The sequence below is a fragment of the Bolinopsis microptera genome, chromosome 3, assembly GCF_026151205.1.
Source record: "Bolinopsis microptera isolate Bmic1 chromosome 3, MBARI_Bmic_1.0, whole genome shotgun sequence".
Lineage (NCBI taxonomy): Eukaryota > Metazoa > Ctenophora > Tentaculata > Lobata > Bolinopsidae > Bolinopsis > Bolinopsis microptera.
The window spans coordinates 5,188,056-5,200,591 of record NC_087074.1 but is presented as its reverse complement, the minus strand read 5'-3'; the positions used below and the strand labels follow the sequence as shown (position 1 = coordinate 5,200,591).

The 12,536-nt window shown below is 40.3% G+C and overlaps 1 protein-coding gene across 1 annotated transcript in view; it reads right to left on the bottom strand.

Moving 5' to 3' along the window:
• Positions 1 to 330: 330 nt before the first annotated feature.
• Positions 331 to 12,536, bottom strand: part of LOC134812866 (uncharacterized) — a 912,489-nt gene continuing 900,283 nt past the window's right edge. The window contains exon 2 of the mRNA XM_063820452.1: positions 331 to 5,203. Coding sequence (XP_063676522.1) covers positions 3,205 to 5,202 — 1,998 coding nt within the window. The 5' untranslated portion in view covers position 5,203 and the 3' untranslated portion in view covers positions 331 to 3,204. The remainder of the gene's footprint in view (positions 5,204 to 12,536) is intronic.

Sequence of the window (12,536 nt, the reverse complement as noted above, 5' to 3'; positions counted from 1 at the left end):
ACGAGTCGTTCTGCTATTGAAGTTGTCAGGGGGGTCTGCTTGGCTTAGTATAAGGGTGGGTTTCCTACTTGAGCAGGTGAAATTTTCATGGAGGGAAATCGGAGCACGGAATTTCATGATTTTATAGAGCTCAAGGAAACAATGGTAAGTGTACAGGTTTTGGACGGCAAGTATTCCGTGTTCCTTGAACAAAGGTTTCGTGTGCTCTTTCAAGAAAAATTTTTTGTTCAGATTTTGGTTGCCAAACGGTCGAGCACGAGCACAGGTCTTAAATTTATCTAGGTATGCCTCCCTGTCGCCAAACAGTACCCTGAGACAATATTTTTGTGCTTTGAATACAGAACTTATACGAGTTTTGGCTGCCCCACCCCAAACCGTGATACAATAGGAGAGGTGTGATTCAAATAGAGTGTAATACAACTGGCGGTGTAAGAAATCTGGGAGGGAGCAGCGTAGGCGGCAGAGAGTTGATGTTGCATGGCTGAGAGAACGCCTAAGTGATTTTATATGTTCTTCCCAGGTTAGCTTTTCATCGATGACGACTCCCAGAAACTTAGCAGATGCAACTTGTTTTATTGGAAAGTTATCAATGGTTAGAGTATATTCAGAATTATTGTCAGTCTGGGAGGACGATGCTGGTTTAAAGTGAATGAAACAGCATTTAGACAAGTTGACATGGAGTTTGTTTGCTCGCATGTAGGAATATAAACTAGCTAAAAGAGAATTACCACGCATATATGCCTCCTTTTTAGATTTCCCAGTCACAAATATATTGGTGTCATCAGCGAAGGTGACAAATGATCCCAAACTGGAGCTGTTGGCGATATCATTAATATATAGGAGAAATAAGAGAGGTCCAAGAATCGAACCCTGAGGGACTCCAAACTGTATTTTCAAGGCGTCAGATTTCTCACCAACAACTTCAGTATATTGTGATCTATTTGTTAAGTAACTTTTTATAAGATCATTTGCCACCCCACGTATCCCATAGCCCTGTAATTTGACAAGTAATGTACCATGATCTATTGTATCAAAAGCTTTGCTAAGGTCTATGAATATGCCTAAGACATGATGCTTAAGTTTTAGAGATTCAGTTATAAGGTTTACTGAGTGATTAACTGCATGTGAAGTAGAGTGTGACTGCCTGAAGCCAAATTGTGTTTTAGATATTATACCCTGTGAGCTAGCAAACGAATATATTCTTGAGTAAATGATCTTTTCAAAGATTTTACCAAATATAGAGAGAGTAGAGATTGGGCGGTAGTTTTCTATCTCTTCAGGGTTTCCCTTCTTAAATACAGGAGTTATTCTACCAGTCTTTAGAACGTCGGGGAACGTGCCATTAGACATTAAGATGTTGATGTATCGACTAAGGATCGGTGTAATTACGTGAGATGATCTTTTGATTACACTAACAGGAATATCACTTGCTTTTCCATTTTCAAATCCTTTTATTATTTCCGTTATCTCATAAGGTGTACAGTCTTCTAACATAATCGATTTTTCATTAGTCTTTCCAAGGAAATCATAGAATGTTTTTATAGGGAGAATTGGTAAACCAGAGGCCTCACTGCTACTAAGTGTTTCATTGAGCTTAGGGGCAATAGAAACAAAGTAAGAGTTGAATCCATTGGCTATGACTCTACGATTCATGATTCGTTCGTTGTTTATGATAAAGGGAGGCTTAGTTTGCTTCTTTTTCTTGCCCCTGAGCTCATTGATTATCTGCCACGTTTTTTTGCTGTTTTCTATATTTTTATGGATTTCATTGCAGTAGTACGATCGTTTGGCGACCTTGATAATACTTTTAAGCATTCTTCGGTAGTCACTGAAGACTTTATAGAGCAGTACATTACCCTCAGGGTTTCTATTTGTTACAGTGCTTGACCAGTCTCTACAGAGTTCATGTTTTCTTTCAACTGAGACAATGATTCCATCGGTAATCCACGGGTTGAGTTTGGGAGTCCTTTTGGTAACTTTTGGTACATCAAGCTTACAGTGTTTATCAAGTGTTTCATTGAAGCAGTCCAAGAACTCATTGAAGTTTACCGAGGGAGTCAAGTCATTCACCTTCACCTCGAGTTCATTAACAAAATTAGTGAGTTTGGAACTTGAATAATCATAGTAGCGAACATGTTTAAGTTTTTCAGTACTGTTTTCGGTAGGAATTGACGTGAAGGTGAATATAAAGGCATGGTCACCAATCCTATCATTCAATACACCGGAGAGAAGTACATGATCTATCTCTGATGTGAGGATATTGTCAATACATGAGTTTTTACAGTTAGGACGGAAGTGGGTAGCAAGTGATATAGTAGGATACATATTGTTACGAAGTAACGTGTCCTCAAATAGCTGGCTGGAGGTTTGTACATTGAGGAGGTTAGAGTTAAAATCGCCAAGAATATGGAACTTTTTACCAGCCAACTGCTTAGATATATCCTCAAGAGTTTGACAAAAGGTCTCACTACAGCCATTTGGAGGACGATAAGCAACCCCATATGTCAGTTTATCACCCGAGCTAAGAGTAATTTCAACAAATAAGCACTCAATATCTTTTGTACAGTGAGATAGATTTTCGATTACTACAGCATTCAGGCGATCAGAGACATATAAGGATACTCCTGTTCCTTTTTTCTTATCAGGGAATGGTACTTGACAAAATGTTGTATAGGAGGGGATTTGGTATAAGCCTTGTTGGCTTGGATCGATGTTGGTCTCAGCCAATCCAATGACATCAAAATTACACGGGAGGGTCTTATGTTCTATTAAAAAGCTGTCAAAATTACTAGCAAACCCATCTATATTGCAAAACAGAGCGGGCAGATAAGCAGAATTTTTATTTTTCTCAGGAAAAAGTTTGCTGATTGAGTTTGCTAGTTCTTGTTTTGTGTAACGCTTACAGTCTTCAAGTATTGAAGAGAATTTAGCTATGGTGACATCTTCCTGGTTGTTTGTATCATAGAATTTATCTGAATCATCATACCTTTGGCTGCTTGGAAATGGGCAATACCTATCTTCTATTGTACTACAGCAATCACTGCACATCCATAGACCGTTTTTGCTTGTAAATTTCGCGGATCTGAAGCACTTAGTATGAACAACTTTGCTGCAATTTTCACATTCTAAGAGTGGCTGGCCAATATTAATGTATTTACTACAGGGGTCGCACACATCTTTAATAAGTTTCATAATCATGATAAACTAAGTGGGATAAACTCCCACTGGTCGGGTGGCCTTCCTTTGTCTTACTCTCTCCTGTCTCTCCCTCACATACACCCACTGTTTCAGACATCTCACAAATTTAGCAATACCAAGCTCTCCGAGATGGATTTCATCACCATTTCTCGTGAGTTTCATAGCAAGCAACCCTTTACCGTCTAAAAAGTGGCCAACACCAAGGTGCCATACAGTCTGGTTAAAGCTAGAGTACAACATTTCATCAACCAAGCTGTTGAATGCCATAATGTTTTTATTCATCTTAGGGAGTCTAGACGGTAAAACTGCTGTGACAAACAACTTCGCCTTAGGGCACAGTTTCTGGATCTGCTGGATTTTCAGGTGGAGAATGTCTACCAGCTGGTGTATATCACCAGGTGACTGCACATTTTCAACTCGTAGATCGTTGGTCCCACAAACTAAGATGACGTTGCTATAACCAATGCAGAGCTTAGGGTCTATTGCACTGACCTTGTTGGCTTTAACACGTTCACCTGGGAAGGACTGTCCAAGGGTTCCAGTACCGACACCGAACTTGATGGGCTTGGTGTTAGAGTCGCCCATGATGATGCAGCTCCGGCTAAACTGTTTGCTCACAGTTCTCAGTGTGATGGAGAACCTTCCTGTCTGCACAGAAGACTGAGTTTCAGCAGGACCTGTTTCATCAATACCGTGACGATACCAGGCTTGTGACGATCGTGTCATCACATACACTGAGTTAGATTCTGGACTCACACTATGAACATACTCAGTTGAGGCTTCGTTTCCGGTCTCATAGATGCACTTAAAGCACACCTTCCTGACGTCGCCTATGCTGATAGTAGCAATTTCTGAGTTAGCAATAATCTCAGACTCATCGTCAGAGTGAAAAGGGAGCTTGCTACTAGTGGTGGTATCAACTGAGGGAGGGTAGTAGTTTATTAGGATGGAGTTGGGCTTATGGGTCAGTCTGCACTTTGATGTAACTGCGTCTATGGCTGAGGCAAGGGGTGCTGGGATTGTGGGGGATAGGGGTGGGTCTGAATCACCAGTATAAGAGTAGTCTTCCCCAAACTTGAGGACCTGTCTTCCATTCTTCGGGATGAACTTATTACTAGCTTGGCTCTCCAGGAGAAACTCTGTAACTTCTTTGAGGATCTCAGCACTTAGCACATCGACCAGGTAATCACACACTGGAGGTTCTGTGCATTTAGGGAGGGGGATTTCTGTAGCAGGTGGTGCTTCAGATGGACTTCTGGACTGCTGAAATTCATGAATCTCTTGACTCAGCTTCTTCAGTCTTGTCTCCAGGGATACAATCTCCACAGTAGGCATACTGTTACCAACAGCATTAGAAATAGCATCTGATATAGCCTGTATGTTCTGGCTGTAGTCTACAGAGCTCTTTAGGTTGTTGTCCATCTTGGCTGACATGCTGGAGCCTGGTCTGGGGAATGATGTATCGAAACACCATGGACATAGCCATTCTGAGAGAATCATATTCAGAGAAGCTTCAAGAGGTGTATCGTGCTGAATGTTGTTAGCACCCTTGAGATTGCAACAGGAAGCATGCCAGTGCTGAAAACATCTGGTACACTTGAACTTCCATTCCTTACCATCTGATGTTGATCGGCAAGGACAATCACTCTTTGAAGCCCGTTGTTTTACTGTAGGTTTATCCTGGATTTCAAGTTCTTCAGCAGACTCTTCAGCACGGGAGAATGGAGGAAAGGACTTGTACAGAGGGCTCATTGGACTGCTGGGGCTCTCTCTGAGGTTCGATGATTCTAAAGCTGATATCAGGTTTGGGCTGATCTTTTCAATAACCAGATTACCTGGAGGTTTAAGAACAGATGTCTCTGGTTGTTCTTGGGGTGACTTTGATGGGCGTTTACCCAGCACAGCTTTCTGGGCCATTGCACTAGGGCTGTTCCTGCGCAGGGCTTTGTTGTCTGCTAGAGGTTTCTTCTTTTGGGAGGAAGCTCCTCTGCCGGATGGTGACATGCTAGCTCTGGATCCTGGGTTGGTAGGAGGAGGAGTGTGTCTAGGGGAACGCCTTTGGGTACTAGCACTTGAGGTAGTAGCCATGATGATATGATATCAGAGATATGTCCGGAGTCCAGGGGGCCAGCTTGGACAGACCCCTGCACCTGAAAGGAGAAGAGCATCAGCCGGTTCATTGTGAGTGATATGAGGTGGGTTAAGTGGGAATATGATTGAATAGAATTTTTTCAAGAACTTTCAAAAGAGTGATTGAAGTATTCAAAAATATGTAAATCATTCAAAGGTCAGACACACTAACAACAACAGGACAAACTGGGTTTGGATGGGGTGATTTGGTTTGAAATTGTTAAGTGTGTAGGTAAAATTGTTTGAGCAGAATTTTCAGAGTAAAAATAAATAAATTCAGGGCAAAAAATTTGTTGAGACAGGTATTCAGAGAATGCCTATCTTGGAATACTTCAACACTACTATATAATTTTTTGGACTAGCAATGGTTTTTTATTAGGTGTAGTGACTAGTGGTATGTGAACACATGACGAACCGAACTGACAACTCAACTCATTTTCTAGGAGCAGTGATCCATCCTCCTTGAGCCCCCCATCGTCCAAACAAGGTCTCTAGTTCATTGTTAACATAACCATTGCTCAAATTATTTGTTATATAGTAGTGTTGAAAGTATGAAAAAATTTAGCGACTTTTTTCCTTAAATGGACCCCTTGTTGCCGTGTTTGACCAAATTTTCGAATTTCCAATTCATAGAATAGCTGTATATGACTATTATCTACATATTTAGCGACTTTTTTCCTTAAATGGTAGCACCATGTAAACTCCGTCACACATTTAAGAAATTTATATGAGGGATGTTTATGACATCCTGACAAGAAATGCCGAATAGTCTACCATTATTTTGTGAGCTGAATGTGTTTGGAATTGTTCACATATTTCATTGTTATAGGCAAATACAAATACAGAAGGCAGAAATAGGTAAATTTAGTCACATAAATTTGTATGATATCTCAACATGTGTGAAATTGAGTAAATATTAGTATACCAACTTAAACACCCTATATTACGTACTATGAATCAATTAACAATATTTCAACCATACGCCGGTCATATAAATTATTATATAGCAGTGATATGTTAACATTGGATAAATTTCAACACCTGAACAGGGTAAAAATTTGTAAATTTCGTCACAAAAAAAATATTACAACTTTATTTGCTCCGTGTTGACAAAATAACTAATTTATCGACATATTGATGGTGATAAAGTGACATTATATACTAATTGAGGTATGATTCTTCAAAATAGGGGCAAGAAATGTAAATTTCGTCACATCAGCCATTGCATTAGTTAGATAGATTTTCTTTCATATCAACTGCCCTTATTATACAGGAAATATAGAAACCCATGCCCATTTTTCATCACATTGAAATTATACTGTTGGGGCAGGAAAAGTAAATTTCGTCACATTTCGGTAAATTAGTGATATTAAACTCAGCATTGTTCAACTCGAGTTCTGATTTGCTGAAAAATAACCTACCAATAATTCCTGGAAGAATATTGAATTCTAATCGGGGTATGGTTCTTCAAAATAGGGTCAAGAAATGTAAATTTCGTCACATACGTCATTGTAAAATTTAGATACATTTTCTTTCACATCAACAGTCCTAATTATAGTTTGAAATGAATAATTTAGAGATGAAGGAAATATAGAAACCCATGCCCATTTTTCATCACATTGAAATTATACTTTTGGGGCAGAAATAGTGAATTTCGTCACGTGGCTAATGTCCAGAACTTCTGAACACGCTATATTTTTTGGTTTATTAATATCCTTAAACTTCAACATAAACGTGTCCATTTACGATTTCGTATCATTTTGTGACGATGTTTACATCAACTGCCCTATACTTCAATCAACTGTATCCGTGTATCGTCCTCATATATATAGTTTTCCCGCCTTCCAAACCAAAATCAGTGATTTCGGAAATTCACCCAGAATTTCAAATTCCATATAATGTGACAGAATTTACATCATTTCCCAATAGCCAAGTGCATGTATTTGTTAACTTTTCAAAACAACATATTTTATGGCTATGATTGGCAGAAGAACTATCAAATAATGAGTTGAAAGGGTTTTGAGGACACCTCACAGTAGAAAAGAGGTCTCGTATTCTGAGTGTGACAAAGTTTACGAAATGTTGCCTTAAAGCCGTTCGATCACTGCCCTTTAGGCCTACATTGTATCATAATTGTTAGATTGACCTAATCTACTATATTTTAGACCAAAAAATGCTAATTGGGCAGCTATGGTAAACAATGTCACAAAAATGTGACATTCTTTACATAATAGTGCCTAAAAGCAATACATTTTATTTTTGAGCAGTGCATATGGGAGTATGGGTCACGTGGCTAATGTTCAGAACTTATGAACACGCTAGATTAATATATGTTAAAATTAAACCACTATCGTCAAAAACGCTGTTATAGAAATTTACCAATTTCCTCAAACTTCAATGAACGTGTCCATATCAGTAATACATAGTAACAAACTTGCCATTATTACTGTCCGGAGTCCCGGACAGGAGGATCCAATGAAATTACCCCAGCAACCAGTTGAAAAGCCAGGAAATTGACCAGAAAATCAACAATCCTGAGTCGAGTTAAGAACCTAAGGTTTTTAGGTCTTGATGTCATTCTGAATCCTCTCAGTCAAAGCCAAATAGTGGAAAGCAGTAATATATAATGGTGGTAATTGGTACCCTCGAGATTAGCGCTGATCAAGAATGCCAACAGGGAGTAACAAAGAAGAATAAACCGAACATCCCAGTTGAATTTCTACTGCAAATTAACTTGAACACACGTCTGTTCTGTAGGGTACCACGTGACACGCAATCTGGCCAATAAGCTATCGAATAGCAGTCACGCTGCCCGACTAACTGGCTGTTAGTCGGGTGCGGACCACTTAAGCCAGTCTAGCTGACGCCAAACAACTATAACACTGAGTACACTCAAATTCATAATTTCCAAATGTGGAGCTCTAAAAGAACAAATAGGAGCCTTGGTTCCTACACCCGAATCTATGTATTACACATCAAAAAGCTTAAACCAAGATTATCCTAGAGATATATCTCCAAATACCATTCAAGTAAGGTTGCTTCCCGATCATGGAACCAGAGGGATGGAGGGAAGGAGGGAGGGAGGGAAGGAGGGAGGGAGGGAGGGAGGGAGGGAGGGAGGGAGGGAGGGAGGGAGGGAGGGAGGGAGGGAGGGAGGGAGGGAGGGAGGGAGGGAGGGAGGGAGGGAGGGAGGGAGGGAGGGAGGGAGGGAGGGAGGGAGGGAGGGAGGGAGGGAGGGAGGGAGGGAGGGAGGGAGGGAGGAGGGAGGGAGGGAGGGAGGGAGGGAGGGAGGGAGGGAGGGAGGGAGGGAAGGAGGGAGGGAGGGAGGGGGGGAGGGAGGGAGGGAGGGAGGGAGGGAGGGAGGGAGGGAGGGAGGGAGGGAGGGAGGGAGGGAGGGAGGGAGGGAGGGAGGGAGGGAGGTCCTACATCTTTTAACTCCGATCGAGTGGAAGAGGTGGATAAAGTCACAAAATGTTTAACATCTTCCAATTAATTACACTCAAGTATAACCGTAACACGACTTCATAATATCAGCTGGCTACTTCCTCATGAATTAGGGCACACCACACTATTAAAATAACATAAACCCGCCACGCAAAGGGTTTATATAACAGATCATCCCGCGCTAGCGGGATGATCTGATAAACACATACGAGTGCGCGCAGCGCACGAGTTTTGTGTTAATATGTAATCCCGAAGCGCCAGCTGAGGGATTACATTTATTTAGCCCTGAGCGTGAAGTGTTTATGGATTATAATTATCTCCGGCGATTTCGACAAGGGATTTATACTTTAGAAACACGATTGGAAAGCAGTTCATCAATCTGAATGTCAAACCGATCTGTCATAGTGGAGCAATAGCTTGAACGAGCTGGAAGGAGAGCAAGCAAAACAATACTATTTTTAGGGCACGGACAAGGGTAGCTGGCTAGTCGCCAACTTCTCACGCCACGCGTTGGAGAAATTCCAAGAATTAGCTGCTTTGGCGACGTTCCCAGGAATTTGCGTGTAAAAGAAGTGGACGGTTACGATGTTTCATATCACGTGGTGCGCTTTCGTGTCACGCGGTATAGACTCGGCGTATGCTATTGGTGGCACGTGGTACGCACGTGACGCGCCCACGTGATCGCGCGTCTAACTGTTCTACTATTATCGAGTTCTAATCAGCAGTATCATTGATTATTGTAAGTCGGAGAATTGAATGATAAACATCAGTTACGACTAAAAAGCGGGCCGGGTTTATACAAATTTCCGGGGCGGGATGATATCACCTTGAGATGTTTATCTAACAGCGGGCCGGGCTGAGTGATAATATGATCCCGCGTCGAAATCCCGGAGATATTTATAATTGAATAATACTAGTCGACTAGTGGGACTAAAGAGTTGGTCGCATAATGACAGTAGAAATGGCTGCAATGATTCTAAACTTTTCAATAGTTTTAAGGTTCAAAATTAAACATTAACGTGCGAGGTTGCGGTACTTTCTTTAATTATGTTTTCTAGTCAGGTTTACAACTCGGTGTTACATTGGTTTTAGTCCTGGTCGACAATGCAAAATACGAAACAGTAAATAGTGCCACATAGAAAAGTACTAAAATCATACATTTTTCTTGGATGCATGTAGCTCTCATGACATTGAAACCATAAAAAAAGCTTATGATAAGGGTATCACTTTAAGGCAAATGACAGAGATATTCAACAAACTGCAGGCAATAGGTTTATCAGAAGGCAGTGAAAAAGAGGAAGGAACAAAAGTTTGTATCTGATCTCAATCACACGCCAGCGCGCTATATCACGCGCACGTGACTTAAACACTGTAACATCATTGGTCATCTTTATATCCAATGCGAAAACAAAATAGCGCGCGTTTCCTATAATCCATGGCGAGTGAATTAGTGAAACCGAACGCATCGCGCTACAATCTCGCACGTTTGCTTAGCTGCTACACATATAATCTGACGGTATAATATAACAAAGTCTGGAATGTTCGCTTAACTACAATAATAAAGTGAGTAATGAGGATATGTGATGGATCGTTTCGATACTTTGCAGTTTTAATAGGAATGTAAGTGTACAGTGTAACTGAAGACTGCAATCTGCTTATAATTATGTGATTGTGGCCCAGTCCTCAGTGTTCCTACTTCGCTGATTCGTTTACTGGTAGTCGGTGACCGTCAAAAGATTGTAAATTTCCGTATAAATCACAACGTTTTAAAAATAAATACGCAAAAACCTGTTTAAAAAACGTAAAACCGCTCCAATTCAAAAAACCGTAAAACACGTATTTCACAACCCTGGATTAAAGTTGATAACTTTTGCACTGATATATTAAATTTTGTATAATTTTTGACAATTTTTGCCTTTAGTTATTAAATTTTATTTATGCATATTTTCAGGCGTTGAATTGGAGTGTCTTCTTAGGGAAAATCAGTGTGGGTTCAGACGGAACCGCTCATGTATTAAAAAAAAAATTAAAAAAAAAGGGGGGACCCCCAACCTATGTAGCTGATACACCTCACAGCAAGTAGACCAAAGTGGCTCTTGCTTGTGAAGGGTGTATCAACTACCCGCCGAGGCGGTGGGTTGGGAGTCCCCCCTGGGATCATTTCGTCCGTAAAATTTTACACATTATAAAAGCTACAATAAATTATCTATAAAATTTACATAAACAAACTTAAGAGACCTCAAAGCTCGTCTTCTGAGGAATGAGATTGAAGGATACGTCATCCAGTCCAAGGTGCTGGGCCGCTCATGTATTGATCAGATTTATTCCATCCGCACCATTATTCACAACTGCATTGAGTTTAGCATTCCACTTTATGTTAATTTAATTGATTTTAAGGCAGCGTTTGATTCCATCAGAAGAGAGTTTATTTGGTCAAGCATGAGACACTATGGACTTCCTGAGAAATATATTAGAATCTTTCAGGAATTCTTCAACGGAATCATGAGTGCTGTCAGGGTTAATTCCTGAAAAGTAAATACATTTGAAATTTAATTACATCATCTAAATCACTAGCACATATATATAATATGTGTAATCTAACGTGTTCATAACTTATAGTGGTGGGCCCTCTTAAGGCTTATTTGGTGGCTTGGCAAGTGACTTACTGCATAGATCCTCAACATCAGCGAAGCTAACATCAACATCATCCTGTCTGCAATCTTCCAGATACGAGAAGAGGACATTACAGAATTAGAAGCAGTAATTGTGATCACTCCTGTGATCGCAGCTACACGTGTCTTGTATCGCTCGTTCCAGATAGGTAGTTATTGGAATCTTTTCAACACAGGATGCTACTGCCATACTGAAGTAGCAGAACTTTAGGAAAACAAATTTAAATTTTGGTATTTATTAATAACAATCAAAACATATCATATCATAAAAATAAAGCCGCGCGTTGGTTGACTGCCTCAGTAAGGTGAATAATATAAGCTTGAAGGTGCCCTGCGCATTTACAGAACCTCATGCGGCGATCACATGATCATGAGGACGTTAGATTGTCAGGTATTTCATTCATTCATACTTAGTCGGTTTAAAGCTGTATATTTAGAACTCACTATTGTTTAAACTATGAAAGCAGAACGTAGGTAATGGACAATATACCGACGACAATACCAAGGACCCGAGTGCCACAATGACTTTTCTGAACCACACTTTAAGCATAAACGTTAACTATAATTATTAAACCAATGAAATCATAACTTATAATTGAGACATTTGGCCAGAATGGATGTCCGTGAACTGACTTGTTAGTGAAAGCCTCCCTGACTTGACTGGGTATTTCTGGATTGTCACATGTAGGTGCTCCAAACTGTGGTGCTGCACATTTATCACTCAGAGCTGGGGAAGAAGGTTTACTAGTTACTGTAGTTAGTAATAGTGTGTACTATGTACTGTGTAGGTACTATGTAGTACTATGCAGTTAGTAATAGTGTGTACTATGTAGTACTATGTAATAGTGTGTACTATGTAGTACTATGTACTTAATGTACTTAATGGTGAAATGTCTGATTGGTTCTCTGTTAATTCAGGCACTGGACAGGGTGATATCCAGGGCCCTCTTGTATTTAATTTTGTCTGAACTTTGGAATCTTTTTGGCCGAGGTTCACAAGGCAATCAGTCATGGTGCTGTACTGCAAAAGGAACTAAAGGGTGCAGATGAAAAAGTTATCATGGGTAGTGACTATGCTGATGATCTGGCAGT